The sequence below is a fragment of the Saimiri boliviensis genome, chromosome 2 (genome assembly GCF_048565385.1).
Source record: "Saimiri boliviensis isolate mSaiBol1 chromosome 2, mSaiBol1.pri, whole genome shotgun sequence".
Classification (NCBI taxonomy): domain Eukaryota; kingdom Metazoa; phylum Chordata; class Mammalia; order Primates; family Cebidae; genus Saimiri; species Saimiri boliviensis.
In genome coordinates, this window is record NC_133450.1 from 4,456,604 (window position 1) to 4,483,363 (window position 26,760).

At 57.4% G+C, this 26,760-nt stretch overlaps 1 protein-coding gene and 1 long non-coding RNA gene across 8 annotated transcripts in view; one reads left to right on the forward strand and one right to left on the reverse strand.

Moving 5' to 3' along the window:
- CCDC33 (coiled-coil domain containing 33) overlaps positions 1-26,760 on the reverse strand; it is a 123,518-nt gene that overhangs the window by 3,705 nt on the left and 93,053 nt on the right. For 2 of the 5 annotated variants that reach the window (XM_010332049.3, XM_074392675.1), the window contains 8 exons: positions 7,356-7,521; positions 6,956-7,044; positions 6,623-6,754; positions 6,439-6,532; positions 4,942-5,072; positions 3,851-3,937; positions 2,260-2,373; positions 1,226-1,436 (listed from right to left, as the gene is read on the reverse strand). In XM_010332049.3, the coding sequence (XP_010330351.3) occupies positions 1,308-1,436; positions 2,260-2,373; positions 3,851-3,937; positions 4,942-5,072; positions 6,439-6,532; positions 6,623-6,754; positions 6,956-7,044; positions 7,356-7,521 (942 nt within the window). In that variant the 3' untranslated portion in view covers positions 1,226-1,307. Of the gene's footprint in view, positions 1-1,225; positions 1,437-2,259; positions 2,374-3,850; positions 3,938-4,460; positions 4,563-4,941; positions 5,073-6,438; positions 6,533-6,622; positions 6,755-6,955; positions 7,045-7,355; positions 7,522-26,760 lie in introns of those variants that run through there. The other 3 variants (XM_074392674.1, XM_074392673.1, XM_074392676.1) reach the window with 3 other exon arrangements.
- Positions 11,592-14,769, forward strand: LOC104650273 (uncharacterized). Of its 3 annotated transcripts, none has more exons than XR_012515405.1 (4): positions 11,592-11,839; positions 13,695-13,922; positions 14,131-14,307; positions 14,682-14,769. It is a non-coding gene; the product is annotated as an uncharacterized LOC104650273 (long non-coding RNA). The 3 variants fall into 3 exon arrangements; XR_012515404.1 differs by having other exon boundaries at positions 11,592-11,718; XR_743939.3 differs by having other exon boundaries at positions 11,592-11,718; positions 14,213-14,307.

Genomic DNA, 26,760 nt, shown 5'->3' on the forward strand with positions numbered 1-26,760 from the left:
ACAGGGCTCTGGTTGGGTGAACCCTGGGTGGGAGTTCCCTGTGGGGCATAAGGACTTCCTGCCAAGGCCCAGCCAGAGTCCTGGGCATGGCTAAGGCCGAGACCTGTGGGCGAGACCCCCTGCTACTGAAGGTCACTGACCGGGCACAAGAGACCAGCCTGCTTCCTCTGCCCGTCCTGGGCCTCCTCTGGGCTTGCTCCAGGCCTCATCTTCTTGCTCTGGGGGTTTGTGCCCCTTGTCCAGGGGCAGGAGTGGGAAGACGACTCTGCCCCAGATCCGTTGGTTGTTATTTGGACGGAATGACACTGGTCTGGATTTCCACCCCTTAATCACTCGGGGTCCCACAGCTTCTGACCTGACTCCTCTCAGCCCTCAGGTATCCAGGTCCAAGTCCTGCAGGCAGGTGGGGGAGCTCGTCCAGCGGAGGCCAGCGGTGCAGCTGGCCTGGCCTCTCCTGCCGGGAGCTGCAGCATCTGGGTCCGCCCTTGGAGCCCTTCTGCTTTCCCCACCACACAATCCTCTTCCCTGTTGTCTTTCTCTCTCCTTCCTGTGCCCCTTTTCTTCTACGGTTCCGAGTCAACTTTGACTCAGAAATATTACAGCCAAAGAGATCAAGCTCTGTATGGAACAGATGGGGACACTGAAGCCCAGAGAGGTTGCTTGGGTTCCTTGAGGTCACACAGTATGCTTGCTCCCAGAACCCAGGCCTCCTAATTCCCAGTGGGTACCTCCTTCCCCCGGCCCCATCAGCTCCCCTGCCCTGGCTACATTTGGACACATCATTGCCAGCTCAGCCTAGTGGCTAAATGGGGTATTTCACAATGATACGTAACTGCCACAGGAAGGCTTCAAGCCCTCAAGTCTTCCCCTTTCCAAGAGACAGACAAACCAAACTTGAAAGAAGGAACGTCAGACACGATAGATGTTTTGGAGCAGATGAAAAGCACAAGCCTCCCTCCTCTCTTCCAACAGAGCTGGTCTCTGGTGGCCTTGCAGCTTCTGGGGGTCGGGAAGAGGCCTGTCTCCCGGGCCCTGCTTTGGAAGGTCTCTTCTTCCCACCCTCCTGGGTCCACTGTGACCTTTGGTTTTCCAAAGATGCTGGCTCCGGGGCCAGGCAGGAGGATGTAAGGCTGCAGCCGAAGGCCCAGGCCCAGGGTGGGGGTCTAGAGGCAGGAAGCAGGGCCCCCAGGCTGCCCTGCTTCAGGAAAGACACAAATGCTCACAGAGCTACAGCGTTTAATCAGGTCATTTTTAGGGGGCGGGGATGAGACTCCCCAGCACACAGGGAAGGAGGGCTGCTCCGGGGCTCAGGTCTGCTGAGAGTCAGTGGTCTCCTCCTGGGGGTTTGAGGGCCTGTTGAGCTTAGTGTCTGAGCTGGGCAGCAGGGGCTCCAGCTTTGAGGGCTGCTTGAGGTCCTTGGAGTGGGTGGGGGCATTCTGCGGTGTGCAAAGTAGGGTGCATGAGTACCCCCCGTTCCCAGGGGGTGACCTGCTCAAGGGCATATTGCCGGACAAACCGGGTCTCAGAGGATCCAGAGCCCAGTGGGTCATGCCCGCAAAGTTTTCTAAACCCATTTCGCCATATTGACACCTAATTTCTCCAGGAGCCCCTGGGGCTCAGGTGAGTGTGTAAAGGTAGCCTTTGCTCCTTGCCTATTTCTTCGCCCTTTCCAGGCCTTTCCCAGGAGCCGCTGCTGAGCTCTGGCCATGGATAAAGCACAGCTGGCTCAAGAGCAGGAGAAGTCAGGGTCTTTGCTTTGCGGGGCTGGGCGGTCCTGGGGTTGAACTCGAGGGGCCCTTGTGAGCAGGCCTGTTTGTTCTTAGGAAGTCGGCAAAGTGGAGTCTACATGGTGGCCACCTAAGAAGGGTGTGCTAATTTCTGAGGCTCTATGGAGTCGGAGGTACGGCTGCAAGCTGCTCTGCCTGTGCGTGCAGCCAGTCCTAAAGCACATTCAGAGCCAGGGCATCCCAGAGATGCCCGCGTGGCCCCTCATCCACCGTCATCTCCTTGAGTTTCACAGCAGCCCACGGGGGAAGGGGTGGTCTTGGCAGGGGTTTTCTGTTCTACTCAGACAGGTGGGGGACTGGAGACCAAGCCTTTGGTTGGTAACAGAGCAGGAATAGGAGCCCAGGACTTCTGACTCCCAACCCCGGAGTTGGCCCCACAGTGGTTTTCTGAGGGCCCAGTGACTTTGGGGGTGGGGTGGCTTCCTGCTCCACCACCTGAACCCCCAGGAGCTCCTCCAGGGGCGTCACTCACAGGCTGTCCTATGAAGATGGAGTTCGAGGGATGCCTGAAACCGTTTTCTTGTTCCTGCAGCCGTGTGGCTAGATCCTGCTTCTCTCGTCCCCAACGTCGCGCTGAGTCCTCTAACTGCAGGCATAGAGAGGAATAATTGGAGGATCATGGGCAGCAGGGCTACTCCCTGATGGCCAGGACAACCAGGGCCTGAGCCTGCTGTCCAGGCAGAACGCAAAGCTCTGGGTCATGAGGGCTTGACACCTTCCCAAGAGACTTTGGGGTGGCAGGGGTAGGGGTGAGGGGGCCAGATAGTCAGGCAGCCTGACCAAGACACAGATGGACATTTCAACAACATACTGAGCCCTGATCCTGAGTCCACACTGATCCCTGATTTTGATCATAGACAGCCTGACCCTGGTCACACACTGAACCCTAACCCTGATCACACCCTGAGCCCTGACCCTGGACACACACTGAGCCCTGACCCTGATCACACACTGAGCCCTGACCCTGGTCACACACTCAGCCCTGACCCTCGTCACACACTCAGCCCTGACCCTCGTCACACACTCAGCCCTGATCCTGGACACACACTAACCCTGATCCTGGTCACACACTAACCCTGATCCTGGTCACACACTGAGCCCTGACCCTGGTCACACACTGAGTCCTGACCCTGGACACACACTGAGCCCTGACCCTGGTCACACACTGAGCCCTGACCCTGGTCACGCACTGGGTCCTGACCCTGGACAGACACTGAGCCCTGACCCTGATCACACACTGAGCCCTGACCCTCGTCACACACTCAGCCCTGACCCTCGTCACACACTCAGCCCTGATCCTGGACACACACTAACCCTGATCCTGGTCACACACTAACCCTGATCCTGGTCACACACTGAGTCCTGACCCTGGACACACACTGAGCCCTGACCCTCATCACACATTAACCCTGATCCTGGTCACACACTGAGTCCTGATCCTGGTCACACACTGAGCCCTGATCCTGGTCACACACTGGGTCCTGACCCTGGACACACACTGAGCCCTGACCCTGATCACACACTGAGCCTTGACCCTCGTCACACACTCAGCCCTGATCCTGGACACACACTCAGCCCTGATCCTGGACACACACTAACCCTGATCCTGGTCACACACTAACCCTGATCCTGGTCACACACTGAGCCCTGACCCTGGTCACAAACTGAGTCCTGACCCTGGACACACACTGAGCCCTGACCCTGGTCACACACTGAGCCCTGACCCTTATCACACATTAACCCTGATCCTGGTCACACCCTGAGCCCTGATCCTGGTCACACACTGAGCCCTGATCCTGGTCACACACTGAACCCTGACCCTGGTCACACACTGAGCCCTGATCCTGGTCACACACTGAGCCCGACCCTGGACGCACACTGAGCACTGACCCTGGTCACACACTAACCCTGACCCCATTGCACATTGAGCCCTGACCCTGCTCACACACTAAGCCTTGATCCTGGTCATAGACTGAGCTTAGACCCTGCTCACATACTGAGCCCTGGTCATAGGCTGTGTGGTGAGCCTCGTCCAGCCTCATCAACCCCTGCATCTCACCCACCTGGCTTTCCAGGGACAGGATCCGGCTCTGAGCTCGTTCCAGCTTGGCCAGGAGGTTGAACTTGTCTGAAGTATCAGAGAGGAGATCCTGTGGGCAAAGCAGAAACTCAAATTGGGCCCTGGCTGAGGGCTGCGGCTGGTGTGAGGTCGGGAAACTGTAAGGTATTGGAGGAGAAACCAGTCAGTTCTGAGTTCAGACTGAGCTCCCAAGGCAGAGCCTCAGACCTGGGCCAAACCCTCTTCTGGAAGTTCAGAGCAGGGTCTGGCATGTGCTTTTTTCACAGCTGTTTCCTGCACACATTTTGGGAATATGAAGTTTTGACACAACAATGTTTTAATGTAAAATGCATCTGGGTGAGGTGAAAAGCTGTGAAGCAGCTGACCTCATCCCTCACACTTTACCTGGATGTCCATATGGCAGGTGGGCTTTCACACAGAACTCACCTCCAGCGAGTCTTGGGATGGAGAGAAAATTCTCCTGTGCCCCTGCCCTGCTCAATCTTCTGTGATTCCAAATGTTCTGCCTTTGGGTTTATGTAAAGCAGGGGGCACCTGAGGCAGCCTTAGAGGTGGAGCAGGGCCTGGGCGTTTCTGGGCCCTGGGCCACCCACCTGTGCGGGCCGCGTCTGCGTGCACTTGGAGTGGCCTGGGCCATGCGTCTCTCGCAGCCTCTCTGCCAAGTCTCCTCCTGCTCCCAACTCCCCGGGGTCCACCTGGGATGGAAAAGGGCTCTCCAAGGCTGCACCAAGACCAGGGAATTTCTGCTCCAGAAGGGAGTTTTGAGAGGCTTGTGTAGGGCCCAGGTGGAGGCCAGCCGGGTGGCAAAGGGGTCAAGGTTCAGGGGCCAAGGGTCAACAATTGGCTTGCTTTATCCTGGGATGCTAGATGAGGGTCAAAGTGAAGAGTTCGGGTACACACATTTCTCAGAAGAAAAAGAGCAAGGCCCAAGAGCTGATTCCAGGAGCCTCCAGGCAGACTGGAGACCCTGGGAGACCCAGCTCCTGGTCTTGATCTTCAGCTTGGGTTGTACTGTGCGTGATTGCTGGGCACCCGGCGGCCAGCACCGGCAGGCCCAGGCCAAGGGCTTCTTACCGGCAGGGCCTGCTGCTGCAAAATGATGGGGGCTGGCTGGTGGCGGTTCTTATCCAGCTCCGCCCGCAGCTTCGCATTTTCTGCCAGCAGCGCGGAGTATATTTCAAGCGGCAGGTTCTCCCTCGTAGAACCTAGGGGCAGGCCAGAGGCTGAGAGCCCAGGGAAGCCTAGAGATACAGCCACAGATGTTGGGGAGATGGGCTCTCCTGCCTCCCACATCCCTGTGCTGATCTGCCTCAGCATTTTACTTCAATCTGCCACCCTTCCCCTCAGCCCCCAAGCCTTCAATGGCTCCCTACTGCCAGCTGGATCAGGTGCACACAGGCTTTAGACTCTGACCCCAGCCTTCTTGTTAACCCCTCATTTGTCTTTGGTGTGTTTCAGCTCCTCACTTCTCTCTTCCTCCCTTCTCTGTTCCCGGCATTCTTCTCACTCCATGGGCCTTTGATCTAGCTGTTTCCCCTCCCTAGGTTGCCTCCTCAGTTTCATCCAGACTCCTGGATGACCTCAGGTTTCCCAAAAGGCCAGCCCAACTTTCAAGGCTTTCTAGAGGTCCCTAGAAACACCCTCCCGCCCCTGAAACCCTCAGCAGTGAAGGCTAGGCACAGGGCTGGGCACACAGGGGCCCTGGTGAGGTTGCACAGGCAGGCTCAGGGAAATCCCTTGCTTTGGGCTGGCCTGATAGGTGTCACCTGGTCCTTTCTGCTCATCAGAGCCTGACTGGCACTTTTAGGTGGCTTTTGGTTAATATCAATGGGGGAGAAAACCCCCAAATCATTTATTTATTTATTTTGAGACAGAGTCTCTCTCTGTTACCCAGGCCGGAGTGCAGTGGTGCAGTCTTGGCTCACTGCAACCTCTGCCTCCCAGGCTCAAGCGATTCTCATGCCTCAGCCTCTCAAGTAGCTGAGACTACAGGCGCATACCATGCCCAGCTAATTTTTGCATTTTTAGTAGAGATGGGGATTCACCGTGTTGGTCAGGCTGGTCTCAAACTCCTGACCTCAAGTGATCCGCCCACCTCGGCCTCCCAAAGTGCTGGGATTATAGTTGTGAACCACTATGCCTGGCCCTGCTTGTTTGCTTTGCAGAGGCAGAATCTTTGGAGATAGGGGGAGATGAAATAATTAGACGGATTCTGCGGTTAGGAGCTGGGAAGTGCTGCCCCAGGTGGCCCTTCTGGGGAAGCCCCTCTCTGCTGTGCTGGTCTGCAGGGCCCTCCTCTGGAGGTCCAGCCTCCTTCTAGCCTGGCTCACACTGTATCCCAACTGTGTTCTGAGGGGCTTCTAGGGAAGGAGGGAGCTCAGGGGATCTCTGGATGAGGCTCCTGAATGAGGAGGGGAGCAGTGCAGTCCCGGGTCTCCCAGGCCCGCAGACGAAACTGAGTACAGGGACCCTCTTTGCAGGTTTTCCTGAAGCTGAGAGGCTCCAGGAAAGCAAAGCCTCCAGGGGTGGGGCAGAAGCTGGGGAGCCGATCACATCAGCGTGTGGACCCACCAGTGTTGGGCTTTCCCGCCTGCCTGTTTGGAGGAGGGGGCTTGCTCCTGTCCCGAAGCCTGTCTTCCAGCACCTGCTCCATCTTCTCGATCACCTGGAGGGCACAGCAGAGCCTGGGCTGGCCCGGAAGCTCCCCACCCTGCCGACATCGGTGGGCCTCAGGGACAGCCCCTCTGGCACCTGCCTTCTCCTGGTGCCGCACCGTCTCCTCCAGCGCCTTCATCTTCTGCAGCTTGCCCTGGTACTGCTTCAGCAGTGCGGCCTGTGGCTGCTGAGCCTGATACAGGAGGAGCAGCTCCTTCTCCTGATCATTTTTCTGTGAGATGGGGGAGGAGGGGAGGGGAGAGAATGGGTGCCTGGGAACCCAGCTTGGCCCCTCTGCTAAGTCCTCCATCGGGCTGGCCCCCCTTTCTTCTGTGCCTCCATTCCCTCTGTGCCTTCTCCTCCCAGACTCTTCTCATCCCGATGCCCCCCACCATAACTCCCTCCCCTCTGCCCCCCACAAGCCCTGGCTCACTCGAATCAGCTCATTCTGCAAATGCTGCACCCTGTCCCTCAGTTTCTTCATATCCAGCTCACTCAGCAGCAGTTTCTGCTTCACGGACACTGTTGGGTGAGTAGGGGAGCCAGCTCGGGGAGGAAGCAGCCTCTCCCAGCTCAAATCAGCATGGTCAGTAGCAGGAAGGCACATGGTCCTCAGGCCCAGGGCTTGGGACGGGACTGGATTCTGCGTTTGCCATCCCTGAGAGGACCCAGCTGGGCAGGAGCTGTGTGAGTGTCTGTGGGCGTGGGGCTCCTATTTGCCAGAGTCCAGTAGCATGCGTGTCTGGGAAAAGCACCCCACCTCCCTGTGGCACCGCCCGGAGTCTGCGCCCAAGCAGATGCCCCGGTGCCCGTGGTGGCCTGCACACCCTCACCCACGTGCCGGGCCTCACTGGCTTTTTCCCGCCCATCTTCCTCCTCCTGCTGGGCCAGGTGGCTCCTCAGTATGCGGTTCTCTCTTTCCAGGATGCTGGCCTGTCTCCGCAGCGAGAGGATGTCCTCTGCCATCTTCTGCATGGCCCGCCGGTAGTAGTCCATATCCTGTGGATCCCAGAGCCCAGAGCTGAGCCCACTGCCCCATAGCAACCCTGGTCCCACATCCACACCCACACTTGAAAGTCAGCAGGTCTCCACCAAGGCCAGTGGACAGCAGGAGCCCCACGCCACGGCCCTGTCTTAGCAACTCCCTGGAGGGGTGGTTATGACTTGATCCTCACCCATCCTGGCCATGTGAGGGCAGCCACATTAATGTTCTCTCCTGGGGCGGGGGGCACATCACGTCCTGTGATACCAACGCAGGGGGAAACCCCGGGTGTGGACACAGGGGAGGAAGCCGGTGGGCAACGGAAACTGGAGAAGATCCAGGGCCAGGTTTGCCGGGTCTGGCTCAATCATAGCCGTTTCTTCACCTTTTCCCTCCTCCCTCCCCACCTTCTTATTTATTTACTTATTTATTTATCGAGACTCTTGCTCTGTCACCCAGGCTGGAGTGCAGTGGCACGATCTCGGCTCACTGAACCTCTGTCCCCTGTTCAAGCAATTCTCCTGCCTCAGCCTCCTGAGTAGCTGGGATTGCAGGCACCCGCCATCACACCCAGCTAATTTTTTGTATTTTTAGTAGAGACAGGGTTTCATCATGTTGGCCAGACTGGTCTCGAACTCCTGGCCTCGTGATCCACCCTCCTCGGCCTCCCAAAGTGCTGGGATTACAAGCGTGAGCCACCGCGCCCGGCCCTCCATCCCCACCCTTCTAATTCCTCTCAGTCCTCACGTCACTGAGAAGCCAGGGAAGAACCTCTCAGAAATCCCACTGATGCCACTTGGAAAGTGACTGGGTGCCAGCTCCCCAACCAGCCCAGTAGACAGAAGATGACCCAAGGTCGCCTCAGGAGACCCAGGCTAGAACTCAGGGTGGAGGCTGGGATCCAGCTCCAGGATGTGGGGTATCAGGTGGGGAGAGGGGGACTGGAGTCAGCCACGAGGTCAGGAACAGCAGCAATCCTGAGGTCTGACGCTGACTGAGCGTTTGCTGTGTTCCGGGCTTTCTTCGAAGCATTTTATGCGCCCTCCCTCAGTCAGTCCTCTCATCAGCCCTGCAAGGATAGGTCCAATTATCCCTGTTCTACTAATGCAGAAACCAAGGCCCAGAGAGGCCTTGAGTCACTTGCTCAGTTATGAAACTGATGAGTGATGGAGCCAGGGTGTGAAACCCAGGCCTGCAGGGACTCAAGCCTGTGTTCTGAAGAGCCGTGCCATCCTGCCATAAGACCTCCAGACATGGACGCTTCACAATATGTTGAGAAGTGATAAAAGCAGGCTACGAACAGGAATTATCAGTACAATCCCCAAATGAGAGAAAAATTCATGCCTACCCGTGTATAAACATATAGGAAAATTAATAGGCTATATTTATATGCATTTGTTTGATAATCAGAAATTCCCTACTGTTATTTATGAAAAGTTTCGTAAAGGGAGTTTCTTTTTTTTGAGACAGAGTCTTGCTCTGTCACCCGGGCTGGAGTGTAGCTGCGTGATCTCAGCTCACTGCAGCCTTCACCTCCGGGTTTCAAGCAATTCTCTGCCTCAGCCTGCTGAGTAGCTGGGATTGCAGGCACCTGCCATCACGCCCAGCTAATTTTTGTATTTTTAGTAGAGACGGGGTTTCACCATGTTGGCCAAGCTGGTCTGGAACTCCTGACTTCAGGTGATCCGCCCGCCTCAGCCTCCCAAAGTGCTGGGATTACAGGCGTGAGCCACTGCACCCGGCCAAAGGCAGTTTCTTAAATCTGAACCATACAAAATAGAAAAGGAGGTCCCAAATGTGAAGCCAGATGGGCCTGGATGGAGGAGCAGCAGGCCGGAGCTGGGATGGGGGAGGAAATGGGCATGAGGAAGTGAGTTTGCTGAGGAGTTTGCTAAGCCCTGGTGGCTTGTAGACTTCCTGAAGCTGTGGTAGGCCGCGTACAAACGGGTGGGTGCTCACGCCTCCAGGAAGCAGGGCTCTGCCTCCAGCTCCCACCTGGGCCTCCTGCTGACTGCGGAGATGGCCCGCGTTCTCAGCCACTGCCTCCCACCTGCTGCATGGCAGGCCGTGGTTTCTAGAGCAGGGGCTCCCCCGGCAGCAGGGGCCCACCAGACACCACTTGTCACCTGCCCCTGTCCAGCCTCCTGGCTGGGCTCCCTCTAATTGCACCAGTGCCAGGTCCCTCTCCCCAGCACCTGCTCCTGTCGAATTCCAGGTCTTGGCTCCTCCAGATCTGCTCATCTGGTGTCCTCAGACAGCATTGTTAACGGAGAGACTCTGTCTAGAGACCACACACACACACACACACACACACACACACACAGCTTTGCAGTCAGCCCCATGTCAGCAGGCCAGCTTGGCCACTCACATGCAGTGTGAGCTCAGCCAGGCCCCTTCACCTTTCTGAGCCTGAGTCCTCGTACAGAGACACCTGGCATCGCTGTGAGGCTGAGTTGGTGCGTGAAGCCCCGGCCCAGGCAGGTATAATTTGGAGGACGCTGTTCTCCTGCACACCTGTTTCTAGTCTAATCACTGCCTTAATCAACAGATCGGACCCGTTCCTCTTCCTCCTTGCTGCCCCGTGAGCTCCTAGGCGCCTGCTTTGCTCTGCGTTGCTCTGCTCTAAATCTTCCATTTATGGCAGCCCATGACGGACGGGGGACCGACTGCAGGAAGCACATGATATTTTGGCAAAGGAAATTTGGCCCCTTCTTTCTTTGCCCAGCCTGGTTCAAGCTCTTAGCATGTCTGCCCTGGACAATTATAGCAGCATCCAAATGGGTTTTCTGGGGTTCCAGGGTTATCTCCTAGAGAAACACGCACACACACATCCAGGAAAACACGTGCAGGGATGCTCGCTTCCACACAGCTTGTGGCCTTCTACAAGGGCGTGCTCAGTCTCTGGGCCACAGGCTGTGGTCACAAAGGATGACCTAGATTTAATCGTACTGACACACGGAGATGGTCATGCTCTATTGTGAAAGGAACGTGCACGTGGCAGATGAATATGATCCTGTCTGTAACTGGGCTGTGTGCGTGCTCATGGAGGGAGTCCAGGGGGAAGGGGCTGCCAGCTCCTCAGCCCACCCCATGGGTCTGATCACCCCCTCTTCTCATTCAGAGGGTCATCTTTCTAAGACCTTCCTGTTCTCCAACTCAGCTGTTCTGAGGCATGAGCAGAGCTCTGTTATTTTTCTTGTTGTTTTGTGACGGAGTCTCACTCTGTCACCCAGGCTGGAGTGCAATGTCGTGATCTCAGCTCACTACAACCTTCGCTTTCCTGGTTCAAGCCATTCTCTGGCCTCAGCCTCCCAAGTAGCTGGGACTACAGATGTGCACTACAGTGCCCAGCTAATTTTTCTATTTTTAGTAGTGATGGGTTTTCACTATGTTGGTCAGGCTGGTTTTGAACTCCTGACCTCAGGTGATCCGCCCTCCTCAGCCTCCCAAAGTGCTGGGATTACAGGCGTGAGCCACCGCACCTGGCCCAGAGCTCTGTTCTTAACAACCTGCCTTGACTGACAAAGAAAGCTGGGGCCCAGAGTGAGGCAGGAGATGGAGGGAGAGCACAGCTTCGTCCCTGCCTCCGCCCGATGGTCCCTGCTGGACTCCACGCCTCGGACACTAGTCCTAGAGGCCTCCACAGGTGCCTATCCCCGTCCTCCATCCAGCCTAGCTGCTCTGAGAGTGAGGACTCCCCCAGGGCATGGAGAGGGCCCCCCCCCCCCCGGCCCTGGCTCACCGCTCAGTCTCTCTCCTCCCTCAGTGCTCTACATCTGTGGGAACCTGAAGGACATGCATTCCCTCCTCGGCTTCCCGAACCCACACAGCAGGGACCTTGGGCGGCTCAGCTGGGCTGGGAGGTTACTGACTGAAGCTGGGCAGCCCTGACCCTCCCCACGGCCTGGAGCTGGGCCTCGCCAGCCCCCAGGGCCATGCCTTGCATCACAACCCAGCCTTGAGAACACAAAGACACCATGGCCCAGATTCCTGCTGCAGTCTTGCTGCCTCCCCTCCTCCAGCCCCTCCCCACTTGCCAGGCGGCTGGGGGAGGGGCAGGCACCAGCCGCTTCCCTGTCCTGTCTCTGGGCTGAGCCTCCTCTAGAAGGGCTGACTCCAAAGCCATTGCGCCCGACCCTAGTGCCCACGGGATTCTCCTCACCCACCGACACTGCCCTTCCCCAGCTGAGACCCAGCGCTCAGAGCCTGCCCAGGTGGGAAATGTGAGGTGGCCCTGGGTCTGAACTGCCTAAGCTGGAGGGGGCTTGTGGCAAGACCCCTCTTGCTCCTCAAGATGGATGGGGAAATGAATGGAGGCCTAGAGCAGGGAGCCAGGTGAGACCCAAAGGGACCCTTGCTGCAGGCAGACCAGGGAGGACTCAGCATGGCAGAGTGAAGTGAGCAAGGAAGAGGGTCGGGGATGAGGAGGGTAGCCTGGGGTCTTCAGGGGGAAGAGGTGCAGGCCTGCAGCGGGGAGGAGGAGGTGGGGGAGGATTGGGAGAAGGAATGGGAGGGGCCTGGGACCTTTTGGTGGAGGTGCAGGCCTGGAGTGGGAAGGAGGAATGGGCGAGGTGGGGAGGAGGGGAGGAAGAGCCTGGGGTCTTTGCGTAGAGGCGGTGCAGGTCTGGAGTGGGAAGGAGGGGGAGCTGGGCTGTGGGGAGGATGGTATTAGGGGTCAGGTACATGCAGGGCCTCAGGTCAGGTGGCCAGCAGTGGCCGATGGTAATCTAACCTGGAGTGAACCCTGGCAGGAGACAGGGTGGGTGGCAGGACAGGCCTGGTTCCCCTGGAGCCTTGGGAAGGGAGAGATTTTCAGAGTCTGGGCAGTGTGGAGTGAGAAGGGGGTTCAAGGACAAGCGGTGGTAGGAGACGGGCTCTCCAGACTAGGGCAACTGCCAGAGAGGTAGGAGGAACAGCGGAGAGAGCAGGCTGGGAAGGCCAAGGCTGCAGAGGGCTTCAAAGGAAGGGCGACCCACTTCCGCCTGAGTCTTGCGGCTTGGGCAATGCAGGTGAACCTGCTGCTAGAGATGGTCTGAATGGGACACAAAGCCAAACTCACCTTCATGTGAACATTAAAGAGTTGGCGGGCGAGTGAAGAATTATGGGGCAGAGATAGGGGCAGGGGAAACTCATACAGCTCGGTACTTCAGAGCAATGAGAAGAAACCATGATGGGGGCAAGCCTCACATACCTCAAGGTGAGCAGAAGAACCATGTGCAAAGCAATGCATGTGGCGTGGCGCCCTCTCCACGAAGGTAAAAATAGAAAAATCAGGCCACAGTGATTCGAGAGGCATGCTCAGATAGCGACAGTATAAAGAAGCAAAGCTGGACGGTCGCCGTGGCTCACGCCTGTAATCCCAGCACTTTGGGAGGCCGAGGCGGGTGGATCACGAGGTCAAGAGATCGAGACCATCCTGGTCAACATGGTGAAACCCCGTCTCTACTAAAAATACAAAAATGAGCTGGGCATGGTGGCGCGTGCCTGTAATCCCAGCTACTCGGGAAGCTGAGGCAGGAGAATTGCTTGAACCCAGGAGATGGAGGTTGCGGTGAGTCGAGATCGCGCCATTGCACTCCAGCCGGGGTAACAAGAGTGAAACTCCGTCTCAGAAAAAAAAAAAAAAAAAAAAAAAAAAAAAAAAAAGAAAGGAAGCAAAGCAGGCCAGGCGCAGTGTCTCACACCTTTAATCCTAGCACTTTGGGAGGCCGGGGTGGGCAGCTCACTTGAGGTCAGAAGTTTGAGACCAGCCTGGCCAACGTGATGGAACCCTGTTTCTACACAAAACCCCCAAAATTAGCCGGGTGTGGTGGTACGTGCCTGTAATCCCAGCTACTTGGGAGCCTGAGACCTGAGAATCACTTGAACCTGGGAGTCAGAGGTTGCAGTGAGCCAAGATCATGCCACTGCATTCCAGTTTGGGCAACAGAGCGAGACTTTGTCTCAAAATAAATAAATGAATGAATGAAGATAAAGAAGCAAAGCGAGGGCAGAAAGCTGGTAGAGTGATCACATTCAGGAGCGGAGGGATGTGGCTGGGAGGGGCGTGGGGGCGTGCGGACGCTGATGATACTGACGATACTGTTTCCTGTCCCGGGGGGTGGTTTCACGGACATCTGCTACCTAACAATTTATAACAACGATATTCTATATGTTCAATGCAATTTTTCACACGGGTTACATTTCACAGTTTAAAAGATATTCGGAAAAAGGCGAGAAGGCTCAACAGCTTCCAGATCTACAGAGGGCGCCTCTAGGTGTGGCCTGGAGGAGGTGACCTTGGTCTCTGCTTTGAACGCCGGGTGCCGTGGACGAAGCCTGAGGGGACGGTGAGGTTGAGAAGGGTCAAAGGTAGCTCGGAACACAGGATCAAGGAGAGGCATGGGTGGAGAGAGAGGATTTCCTGGAGAATCCGAAGGTAAGAGGGAGGGGTGCATAGGGGAGGCCTGGGTTGGAGCAGGGGTAGGTGTGGGAAGGGGCTTCACTCTCCCACGGAAGGAGGCCTGAGACAGCTTGCTGGGTCTGAGGCAGTGTGGGTGGCAGTCTGACCAGTGTTGGAGTGGGTGCAGAAGATGGGTCTGCTGGACCAGGCGCACACTCTCTCCTTTGTCGCCTTCCCTGGGCAGCCACCCAATCTCAGGGTTACCTGGACCCTCAGGTTCCATAGCTGGCAGGCCGAGGCCACCTGCACGTGGTTTGCCTTTGCAGCCGGCAGAGGGCAGCAGCTGCCCACAGACGCGCAGCTTCAACCGGTGGTTGAAGGATGAGGACAGCCTGAGCCCCGGAGACTCATCGTGGGGAAGGTATGTTCGGGGCTGTCTCGCTCCCCAATTCCAGGAGCACATGCCCTTCCTCCGGGCGGTCTGGCCAGCCTTCCAAGACCTCTAGCCCTGGAGTCCCCATCTCAGAAGTTCTGATATTGGGGCCAGAGAGGTGCAGAGATTTGCCCGAAGGCACTCAGTGAATCTTGAACCTAGGCTGGGGCCTCTGTCCTGGGCCAGCTCCAGTGCTGGGGCTGAGACAGGGGCTGGGGACGAGACCCATCTTGCAGTAACCTCAATTATTCCCTGATAGCTGCTGATTTCTTGCTGCCCTGAGGCTGTGAGGAAGCCCAAACTAAGTGTATAGGAGAGATGGAGGCCCGCCCAGCCTCAGCTGCTCCTGCTCTTGCCCGTAGGTCGTCCCAGCTGAGGACTTGGACCTGCCGTGCGGTGGCTGAGTTCCTGACCCACAGAGCTCTGAGGCGTGATAATAAAACACTGCGTTTTAAACGATAGCATTTCAGGGTCGTTTGCTGTCACAGTGGGTAACTGCAACATCCTCCCTGGCTCCAGACCCCTCCAGTGGCTCCCACTGGCCCTCATGGTAAATTTTCAGCTTTGAATTTCCATCTCTCCCAGCACAGCTAGACCCCCTTTCAGAATTTAGCCATGGCCACTCCACACATGGACCCAGCCTCCTGGGCCCCTTTCTGTCTTCAAAGCCTTCTCTGCCTCTGCCCAGAAGCTGTCCCTGGCCCACATCAGCCTGGCACCCCCCGTCTGCTAAGGGCTACCCACATGCTCCTCCTTCAGCTCCCGAAGACCTTTATGGCAGGGAAGGGCCTTCTTGCCTCCCTGACTTACTTGGACAAATCCTTTGACCCAGACCCTGCTCCTGCCAGATTTGCCATCATTTGCCAGAACAGAAGTCCCGCGGGTTTCCTTGGAACGTCAGAGAGGCCTCTCTTGGCTAATCTAAATTTTCCAATACTTTTAAAGGGAATTAACCACATTTCTTGGCTGAGTGTGGTGGCTCGTGCCTGTAACCCCAGCACTTCGGGAGCTAAGGCCAGCAGATCACTTGGGGTCAGGAGTTCAAGACCAGGCTGGCTAACGTGATGAAACCCTCTCTGTGCTAAAAATACAAAGATTAGGCTGGGCATGATGGCTCATGCCTGTAATCCCAGCACTTTGGGGGGCCAAGACAGGCGGATTACCTGAGGTCAGGTGTTCAAGACCAGCCTGGCCAACATGGTGAAACCCTGTCTCTACTAAGAATGCAAAAATTAGCCGGGCATGGTGGTGGGTGCCTGTAGTCCCAGCTACTTGGGCGGATGAGGAGGGAGAATTGCTTGAACTGGGGAGGCAGAGGGGCAGAGGTTGCACTGAGCCAAGATCATGCCACTGCACTCCAGCCTGGGCAACACAGCAAGACTCCATCTCAAAAACAAATAAATAAATAAATAAAATAAAACAAAGGGAAATAACCACATTTCTTTAAAATACAGTGGAAAATTCAGCTTGCAAATTGGTGCTGGCCTCCTCCAGTTCCAGAGACCAGAGAGCAAGGGCCTAGTTCTGAGGAGCTGTCTCAGGGACGAGTCCGGGAGGATGGAGGTTGTATCTGCAAAGCTGCTGAAAGAGACTAGTGTTTTCCCGGGGGTCAGGGCTCACCATGGCGAAGGAGTCCCCTTACTTCTAGAAACACACGGGTCAATGCCCCTGGGTCCCTGGCCTCTCAGTTCTTTGCCACTGCCCACCCAGCCAAGCTCCCTTCCCGCCCACTGAGGGACCATAGAGCCCACTGGCCATGAGAAAAGCCTCTTTCTTACCCTCCATTCACTTTGGAACTTCACCACCAGAGGGCAGGCGAGGGAGGACTGAGCCTCATTGGCTGGGCGGGGATATCGAGGTGGCCAGGGTATAGCACAGCGGGAGAGGCTGAGCTCCCGAGACACAGAGGGCAGGGTTAGGGAGGCGGGGGCAGGGTGGTCTGTGCGATGGGGCATCGCTCTGTGGGAGGGAGCCTGGAGGAGGCAGTGGCCCTGTGGGTCCCCTTCTTCATCTGCCACCGCTCCAGGGTGGCCCCAGCTTCCCGAGCCCCATTCTGGGCTCTGTTTGGCATACATCTTCCTTCCACCTGCTCCCCAGCAGGGCCTGGCAGCTGCTGTTTGCACCCGTAAGCTCAGCTCTGTTGGGGGTGGGGAGACCCCTGCACTCAGAGAGTTCCCAGTGGGAGGGAGGCCTTGCGTGGGCCAAGGCTCACACCCTAGGAGTGCAAGTCAAGGCCAGGGATGGGGTTGGGGAGGGAGGGGATCCTGCGGGGGAGAGTAGAGCTGGGCCTTTGAGGTGCAGGTGACATTTGACCGGATTGGGTGGGATCTGAGGGGTGGGAACCACTGAGGGAAGGTGTGCAGGCCCATGTGGGCTGGGCTCTGTGGAGGCAGTCAAGTACCCAGGTCTGTCTGGCTAGAGAGCTAGAGCGGGCTCACCCGTTTGCGTCAGCCAGCCCCAGGAGCTCTGCTTCTGAACAGAGGGCAGTGGGGAGTCATGGAAGGTTCTAGAACCAGAGCCCTGCTCACCCAGGTTTCTGCTCCTGGTTCCCCTCGAATGTCATCTGGACCCCTCAACCACAACAAATCTGTGCAAAGTGCTGTTTAAAACAGATTCCCTGCTCCACGGAAGTTGCCCTCCGGGGGAGGGGAGGCGGTGGCTTCTTTGTTCAGGCCAAGGTTATAGCAAAGAAACAAAAGGAGGGAATTTTCCCTTTCTTCTGTTCTTTCTTTCACTTCCTGCTGCAGCAGAGATGGTGCCTAGAAAGCTTTTGTGCTTGGCTTGGGGAAGCTTGGAGGGGTGGCAGGGCCTCTGTGGGCAGCTGACCTCAGCCCCTGTCTAATTGGCCCCTGTAGGAGCCGGGTGCTAATTGGGCTTGGCCGGGACAATGGAGCCTGGCTAGGCTGGGGTGGGGGCGGGGCTTCCTGGAAGATGCTGGCTTCCCCTCCCAGGCTTTCCTGAACCCTGCCAGACCCTCCAGATTCCATTCTGGGCCCTCCTCCTCCAGGAAGACCCCCAGGCTATCCCAAGACAGGCCATCAATCACTACTCCTTGGGTACTGGGCCAGAGTCCAGCCTCTGCTGACGCCAGACTGAGGCCAGCCCTTGCTCTCAGCCCAGGGAGGTACAGGGCTGGGCATTCAGGGGGTGGTGAGGGGCAGACCCCAGCCCTGGCCTCACAGGCCCTGCTCACGCTTCCACAAAGAGCCCCTCCCCACTGGTCACCTCCTGCCAGAATCCTGCTTCTGAACAGAGGGCAGTGGTTAGGGCTTGGCTGCCTCAGAGTGGGGAGGGGAAAGGGCCCTGGCTGGAACCCAGACCTTGGGTTCTAATCCAGCCTCCATCCACAGCTGTTGAATGACCCGAAGCAAGGCCCCTGCCCACTCTGCGCCTGCTCATCTGTACCCTGCGGGGAATGATCCTTGCTGGGGTTGTCCTCTGGGATTCTTACCATAGGGGAAGAAGAAATGCTTTGGCAACTGGGTCCCAAGCCAGAAAGGTTAGCAGTCACCCAGGCGGCCCCAGCCCCCTGGCCTGGGCCTCTGCTTCCACTGCATGCCCATCTGCCACACCCACTCTTCCTCGCAGCCCTGCACTGTACATGTACTACCAGCAAGGCTTCCCAGGCTAGCCCAGGCTCAGCTACTTTCTAGGATCCGGGGCTGGACCTCCAAGACACCAGAGGTAGGCCCCGGGCTAGCAGGAGACAATGGTCACTTTAAGGCAGGGGTCCCCAAACTATGGCCTGCAGGCTGCATGCGGCTCCCTGAGGCCATTTATCCGGCCCCTGCTGCACTTCAGGAAGGGGCACCTCCTTCATTGGTGGTCAGTGAGAGGAGCACAGTATGTGGTGGCGCCGCAAAGCGTGACATCGCTCATGTACAGTACTACTTCCGGTGACGCGGGACGCACGCGTCTCGGCTCCGGAAGCGCGTCATATGACGCACATCCGGTCTGTGGCTGCGGCCCCCCACATCACCGGAAGCAGTGTGAAATAACAGCAGAAGTAGGAAGAAAGGCAAAGCACTAGAACCATTACTACACAGTACAATGGCCCCCATACTCCCCCAAATGTACAACAACATAATGGCCCCTATAACCTCCCTTTACTCAAAAGTCTCCCCCGACATTACTACACACTGTGTTTCCCCTATTATAAGACCCTGTCTTATATTAATTTTACCCCCAAAAGACGGGGGCTGTCTTATTTTTGGGAGGTGTCTTATAATAGGGGAAACATGCAGCAGTGGGCTTCCCACAGACGAGGCCCACCGCTGCTGCAGATGTCCAGGATGCTGCATACACAGCGTCACAGGCTGATCACCGCCATCCCTGTATACAGCACTGGAGGCGGTGCTGGGCCTGTGACACTGTATACCGCTGTCTGGGATAGTGGAGGCAGCAGCGCTGGCTGTGAAGGGTGTCACACCTTGCATAGTCCAGCCCTCCAACGGTCTGAGGGACAGTGAACTGGCTCCCGGTGTACAAAGTTTGGGGACCCCTGCTTTAAGGGATTTTCCCAAAAGCCCTTCTCTCCTCCGTCTCTGGGTGACTGTATGGGCTCAGGTGGCCTAGGCTGGAGCTGGGGGCCCTGCAAAAGATTCCTGTGACCATGGGCATCTAAGGGCCAATGCTCTGGTCCTCTCCGCCCTGCCTCTCACTTGTAGACGCTCTGGGAACACCTCTACTGGTTGCCGGGCAACACACCCCAACACACCTGCTGCTAGGGAGCCAACCCATCCTCCCAGAACCAGGGGCTGTGGGGGCGACTTACAGACAGGCTGTCACCGAGGCCTGCGGCAGCCGTTGGGGCTGGCGGCGGTGGGGGCCCGGGCTCCCCCATCTTTACTGCTCCAAGTCCTGTTCCCCAGGATGGGTCCCCAGGGACTGTTACTACAACAAATGCCTGCCGGGTGACGGAGCCCGGCCCTGAGTTGGAAGCAGGCAGGCCCATGGGGCCACTTCCCTTTGGTTCCGGGGAGGAGGGGTGCCTGGTAGGGGTAGCTGAAATCAGGCAAGTTTCACTCCTTGGCCGTAGAACTGTAGGGAGACAGCAGGGCCACGGAGGGCTGTGGGGCCCTTCAGGGCTCCAGCCTTCTGACTCCCGTGGCCCAGCCTCGGTACCCCTCCTCCCTCACCTGCCCTTGGCGACAGCTTGTTCCCTGCCTCCCCTTTCAACTCCCCCATCTCTCCACTTTCTCTGCCTCCTGGTTACTCCCATACCCTGTCTCTCCTTTTTCTCCCACTGAGCCCCACCCTCTGTCCCTGATCTCCTCCTCCCACTCCTGCTTACTCTCTCTGCCCCATGATTCCCCCTTGTCCCCTGAGGAGCGCCACCCCCTCCACACACACACTGAAGCAGCCCAGGTTGGGCTCTCTCTTGTCCCCGAAGCTGCAGTGTGGCTTAGGGCCCCACGCCTGGCCCCTGGGGCCTTCCCCTGTCTGCTTTCCTGATGCTCTGGACACATTCCTTTCTTTTTAGTTCAGCGGAGACATGGGTGGATGTTTTTGAAAGAAACTCACTGGGAAGCAAAGAAAAAACAAACCCAAACAAGCCCGCCCGCCACCTAGAAACGGCCTTGGTCACGAAGGCAGAACGTCTGAGAACTGGCTTCAGCCTGGGTTGCAGAGACACCCTCCTTGGGCATGGAGCGCCTGCCTGCCTTTCCCCAGCTGAACTGGGTTCAGCCTGTCTGTCCCAGACGAGCTTGGTCCCAAAGACTTTCACGATAGGGCCCTCCATCTGGACCTAGCAAGACGCTGACCAGCACTGGGACTTCATAAAAATTTGTTTACTTGTTTAATGGATGAATGAATGAATGAAAGTATTCTTTGGGGCCTCGGTGGTGGCAGCATAATAATCCCTGACTGGACAGGCCGAGACAGGCACCTCTACCCGTTTCAAGATCTCCACCCCTCCTGCTGGGCACCTAGCCCAGCACTCTGCACGGGGTGGGGGCCTCTGGCCTCTGTCAGTGCTGCAGGCCTCAAGTTTCATTTAATCCTCTTTTTCTGAATGGAGTCTCTTCCTCGGAACAATAGGGACAGCCAGGGGAGTTGTACAAGACAATCCCGTACTCCTATTAGTTCTTATTTCAGTGGGCCTGGTGAAGTGGAAAGACAGTGGGCTCTGTTACTAAGCAGCTGTGTGACTTTGGACAGGTCACTTAACCTCTCTGAGCCTGTTTCCTCCTCTGTAAAATGGAGTGCATCACTGTGCCCACCTCATCCCTGTTGGGGATTAAATGAGGTTGTGAGCGTACAGCTCCAAGCACAGTGCCTGGCATATAAGAGTGGCTCCAGAAATATTACCCCCTCCTCTGTGTGAATCTTATGAGGGGCTCTGGAGGGTCTAGCACCCCTCCAGGGAAATGAAAGGGAGGCTGGTGGCGGAGTCATCATGCTCCCTGGATGGCACCAGTCACCCACCGGCTGGCACCCAGATGTGGGCCTTAGATCTTCCCGCTCCTGCCCCTCAGCCTCCCCACCAGGGAAATGGGTGTGTGCCCCCGGCTATCCCAAAGATCCTGGGGCAAGAAGCCTCCCAGACCAGGCTTCACCACCCCTCCCTGCGAGGGGCCCCATCCTCCCCCGCCTGCTATGCACCGATCGATTGAGTCCGCTCCCATCCTCGGGCGTGCCATGAATTTTTCATCAAAGGCCTGTAGACTTTGGGAAACGTACAATTAGAAGCCCCATCAATAATGCACTATGCAGACGCAGGCACTGAGCTCAGCCAGGCCCCAGACATGGCCGTCTTCCAGCCCTGCTCTGGCGGGAGGCCGGAGGGGCGCCCCAGCAGACCCTCAGGGACCCATCACCGGACCCGGAACAAGTGTGGGCTGCTGAGAAGTAGGGGAGCTGAACCCTTGAGGGGCTTGAGCCTGCCCCTTGAAGCCAGACAGGCCCCAGGGTCTCCTGCCTGGCCTCAGGCATTTCATCTATAAAATGGGTGCTAAAGGGCCTCCACCTCCTGTCCCTTCCCGCTCCTTATCACTGGGTGAAACACACAAGACAATTACTATGTGAATTGTCTAATTACTAAGCTTCGAACTCTCCCCACCCGAGTTTGAAGCTCGCCTAGCCAGAAAATGCAGACGCCTCCCTGGTCCCCTGCAACGACCTCCATTGAGCCCACACCCCATCTCTGGCGTCCCACAGCTGCTCTGCTCCCCCTACCCCTGCGGGCTCCAGGTCTGGCTTATACATTCTGAGGCTAAGCAGGGCTCTTTGTGGGGCTAGGTGATGTCCTCCTTCAGGGGGTCCCAGGAAACAGGGCAAGCACCAGGCTGGGGTGGGGACGGAGGGGAGGCCAGTACCAAGATGCCTGGTGGCACCGGGGCTTTATCCGCACTTCCTTCAGCCAGCTTGGCAGTCAAGGTCCCTGCAGTCTTGCTCCCGTCCCCCTCCCCCTCCACACTTAATAGTGCGGCTCCCCAGCGACCAGACCAGTCGCTTCAGCCACTTCCTGCAGCCTCAGAACCTCTGGGGGAACAAACCGGTTGGGTGCATCTGGCCTCTGTGCCTTTGCTCACGCGGTGCCCCCACCTACAGGACGGGGCCGCCTTCCTCCGTCTCTGCAGATCCATTCTGCAAAGCCACCTCCTAACAAAAGGCTTTCCCGTCTTTCTGAATTCCTAGAGCCTGAACCAGGCAAGTAACAAGAGCTCACCACAGGCTGGGCACTGTTCTAACTGCCTTAAATAGATCGGTCTGACTTCACCTCCAGTCACTATGGAGTAGCTCCATTCCACAGAGGAGGCCAGGGAGGCACGTGGCGGCTAGGGAGGTTGTTGGAATGGGTGAGCTGCTTCCAAAATCTTTTTTTTTTTTTTTTTGAGATGGAGTTTCACTCTTGTTGCCCAGGCTGGAGTACAGTCACATGATCTCGGCTCACCGCAACTTCTGCTTCCTGGGTTCAAGCGATTCTCCTGCCTCATCCTCCAGAGTAACTGGGATTACAGGCATGAGCTACCACGCCCAGCTAATTTTGTATTTTTAGTAGAGACGGGGTTTCTCCATGTTGGTCAGGCTGGTCTTGAACTCCCGACTTAAGTGATCCGCCCGCCTCGGCCTCCTAAAGTGCTGAGATTACAGGTGTGAGCCACTGCGCCCGGCCAGTTCCAGGATCGTAACCACCACCCTGAACCCTGGGGATGGCTCTCCTGTCCTCAACTGGCCCTAGCCTCGGAGCCCACAAGTGCAGGGCTCATGCTTCATCACTCACCAGGGCTGGCACCTCCCCACTGCTGGGCCAGAGGCTCAGCTGAACTCAGGGTGGGGCACGCAGGATGCTGATAGCCAGGCTCAGCTGCTGGCAGGAGTGGCCTCCCCCCACCCGACTTTGAAGCTGGCCTAACCAGAAGGTGCAGATGCCTCCCTCGTCCCCTGCAACGACCTCCATTGAGCCCACACCTCATCTCCTGGAGCCCCACGGCTGCTCTGCTCGCCCCACCCCTGCGGGCTCCAGGTCTGGCTCCTACGTTCTGAGGCTGTCCTGAATGCCCTCACTCCCCGAGATAAGACAACTGCATCAGACACATGAGGGCGGGGAGGCTGGGGCTGGGGCTGGGGCTGGGGAGGGGAGGCTCCTGGGGCTGAGGTGGTTTTTGCCATTGCTTTGGCATGCTGACAGACTGCTCTGGGCCCTGCCTAGCTGTGGGCCTCTGCCACCGCCTAAGAGGAGGCCTGTGGGCACCTGGGGCTTTGTGCCCTGCACATGGGCCGAGTGAAGCCAGAGATACCAGCCCCCGGAGGTGGGACCTGTGCTGCGGGGACACAGCCCTCCATTTCCATTTCTAAAACTCTCTCCTGGCGGGAATGCCGCTGGGCCTGAAATACACGCGGAGCCTGGGAACTGTGCCCTTCCCACACCCCAAATCGCCAGGCCAGGTGCTCCACCACAGCTTGGAGCTGTGTGCAGGAAAGGACTCACCATGATGCCAGTGATGCCCACAGAGGGGCTCTGGGATGGGTCTGGGCTCTGGGATGGGTCTGGGCTCTGGGATGGGTCTGGGCTCTGGGATGGGTCTGGGCTCTGGGATGGGTGGGTGGGAAGCTTGGTTAAAGCCCCTCCTCCATGCCCTCCACACCCGCGGTGTGTGTTTGCATTTGGCTCTAACTGAATCCACTCTTTGCCTTAAGGTTGCCATGATCCTATTAGTGGGCAGCCAGGGTGGCAAGAGGAGTGTCTCCTCCCATCTATAGGGGACAAGTGAGCCCTGCCTCTCCCCCACCCAGGCCAGGGACCGAGGTCCTTCTGGTTCAGGAGACACTCTTTGGCAGGCCCACTTGGCCAGGCCCTGTGCTGGGCACTGGAGATACAGATGTGACCAAGGCTCGGGGTCTCTGTCTCCAAGGAGCCTGTATTCTGGTTGATGTGACAGCAGGCAGTGTGGCATAATAAATCAGTATGGCAAATGCAGCAGCGGGGGAGCCCCTCAGCTAGCCCCCTCCTCACCCCGGGATATAGGCAGGGGTGTACTGGAGATGGGTTTTGAAGGATGAGTAGGAGTTCATCAGGTGATACAGGCATAAGGAGGGGACACAGTCCCAGTAGAGGGAAGAGCAGGAGCACAGGTGTGGAGGGCACAGCAGCCTGGCACACTGTGGGGGTGCAGACAGTCAGGACATGTGGGGAGGAGGGGCTGGTAGGAGGTGAGACTCGAGCGGCTGCAGGGCTCAGTTATGGGACCTGGGATGCAAGTCTAAGGCCCAGCTGTTGAGCCTGTTATAGGCAGGCAAAATGGACCGGGCTGGGCCTGGATGCTGGCACCAGACATGCGTGTGAATTTCCAAAGACCCTCCCAGAATAAGGTCTGGTTGCCTTCTAAACAAATCCGACATGCTACGCAGGACCCAGGGCCCAGAGAGCGGAAGAAGTTGTCTAGGATTTCTGCAGCAGAGCCAGCTCAGCGCTCACAGCCCTCAGGGTTAGAAATCTGTGCTGGGCTGGAAGGGCTGAGAGAGCGTCTGGAGGAAAGAATGGCCCTGAGAAGAGAAGGCTGGGATGTTGGCTGCCCCGAACCGTGGGGTGAGGAGACAGCCGAGGGAAGGCAGCCACCTGCCCTGGCATCCTGGAGCCACTAGGCCATGACCCACCCCCACTCTAGGGGCTGTCCAAGCCTTGCCCCGTACCACCCTTGACCAATGCTGCTCAAGGGATACAGAGACTTCCAAGTGGCTTCTCAGCCCCTTCCCACCCTGTGACACAAAGGTGCCACTGCTGTCAGAGCAGGAACCTGCCCCAGCTCGGGCGATGGGAGTCGGAGCTGGGACCAGAACCAATGCCCTGCCTCCCAGCACCCAGAGGTAGCCAGCCTTCCAGGGCCTGGTTTGGTTTGGGGTCTGGAAGCTTCCTCTGGAGGGCTGAGGCCCTGCCTGGTGGAGTCGGACTCAGAAGGGTCGGTAAGGGTCCCAGGCCAAGCTTGGCTCAGCAGGGAGAGAGGCTGTGGGTGTTGGGTGGGGGAGATGAAGATGAAGGCTTGGCCTTGCCTTCAGGGGTCCTAGACTGAGGGGGGAGGCAGTGTCCCACCCTGAGGAGCCCCGTCTGAGAGGGGAGATGTGAGCCTGCCCAGGAAGCTCCTATATGACGAGGAGGGTTGCACTGTCACATCTGAGCAGGAGGCAGGACACACACACTCCCGATAAGGACACATGAAAAGAACAGATGGTGCCAACAAGTGCAAATTAATTGAGCGAAGCCTGTGTACATAGACGCCGTGAACAGGCAGGCCGGTGGCTGACGAGAGGCGGGGGCCGCAGGGTAGGGAGCAGGCAGACACTGTAACGAGCACTTATCCATGTCTCGCTGGATCTGCAGCCGGTAGCACAATTATTGACAAAGCCTGTCTATAAATCTCCCAGCCATGTCTTCAGAAACCTTAATTACGGGGCCTCATTACCCTTCACACCTCTAGGCACGGCACGGGGGACCCTCCTGGGCTGGGGAGGCTGCTGACGCTGCGCCTGGCCTGCCACGGGCGGGGTGAACCCCTGCAGGGAGATGTGCCCAGCTGGGATGTCCAGGGGACACAATTCAGGACCACAGGGCCCCGAGGAGCGTGCCGAGGCTCAGCCTCCAGGCAAGGGCAAGCGGGTGAAAGGGACTTTGGAGCCAGAGGGAACATGAACTGGGTTTCCATTCCAGTTTTGACAGTCGCTCTGGACTCTGATGAGCACCTTGCCTCTCAGAACCTCAGTTTCCTCATCTGTACAGTGAGGAGAGGGCTGGAGTGAAGATTCCGTAAGCAAAGTCTCTCCAGTGCTGCATCCGTCCCTTTCATCTCTTCTGAGTCACTGAAGCTCTCAAGAAAGAGAAGCTGCCCTTGGTGGCTGGGAGCTGGCGCCATGGCCCGGCCCTGGTGTCCTTATGTTGAACGAAGTTCACATCATACCAACCCACTCTGATCACTCCGTAACGTGCGTGAACACAGATAAAGCAGGGTCATGGTCCAAACCACAGAAATGCCCACACTGCCTTTCTTGGCTAATCTGAGTGACTGCTGCTGCTTTACTAGTGACCGTCATTCCCGCCTTCTAGATAAGAACTCCTATGCACTCTTAGAATGCTGATTCTTTTTTGTTTGTTTGTTTTTTGAGATGGAGTCTTGCTCTTGTCACCCAGGCTGGAGTGCAATGGTGCCATCTTGACTCACTGCAACCTCCACCTCCCAGGTTCAAGTGATTGTCTTGCCTCAGCCTCCCGAGTAGCGGGGACTGCAGCCGCCTGCCACCACACCCGGCTACTTTTTGTATTTTTAGTAGAGGTGGGGATTTCACCATGTGGGCCAGGCTGGTCTCGAGCTCCTGACCGCTGTTGATCTGCCTGCCTCGGCCTCCCAAAGTGCTGGGATTACGGGCGTGAGCCACCGCGCGTGGCCTAGAATGCTGACTCTAAGCCCGCCTCCTGACAGCATCTAACCCAGAGCAAAGCCCTGTTTCCTCAGTTAGGGGGAACACCAGCCCGAAGCTGCTAGGTCCGTTCCAGCACACTCTTTGAGGGATGCCTCACAACTCCCCGTGCTTGCAGCCCCTTACTACACCGAGTCAATAAACCCACAGTAACTGCAATTTTGTTAAACTGCGTGCGTGTTCCTGGTCATCTTCAGCTGGTGAGCTGAGATCCTGTCATTTGGAGCATCGTCTCTTTAGAGGACTGTGCTCTCCACGTCTGAATTCCAGGCGCTCGTTTTTACGTGTCTCCGCCTCATCATTCGTTTGTGAAGCGTGTGCCCACCGTGTCCCTATGGTTGTCCCACCTGGGCCAAGAGAGAGCACGCTGGGGTAGGGGTGTGGAGAGAGAGATACTGAGGGCACCTGCCAGGTCTCTGCCTCGGGGAAGGGGCCCTGTCTGGGCATCTGGGCCTCTTGGGGGATCCGAGGAGCCCTAGACCATCTTGAGCCTTGGGAGGAACCGTGGATGGCGGAAGGGATCAGGGT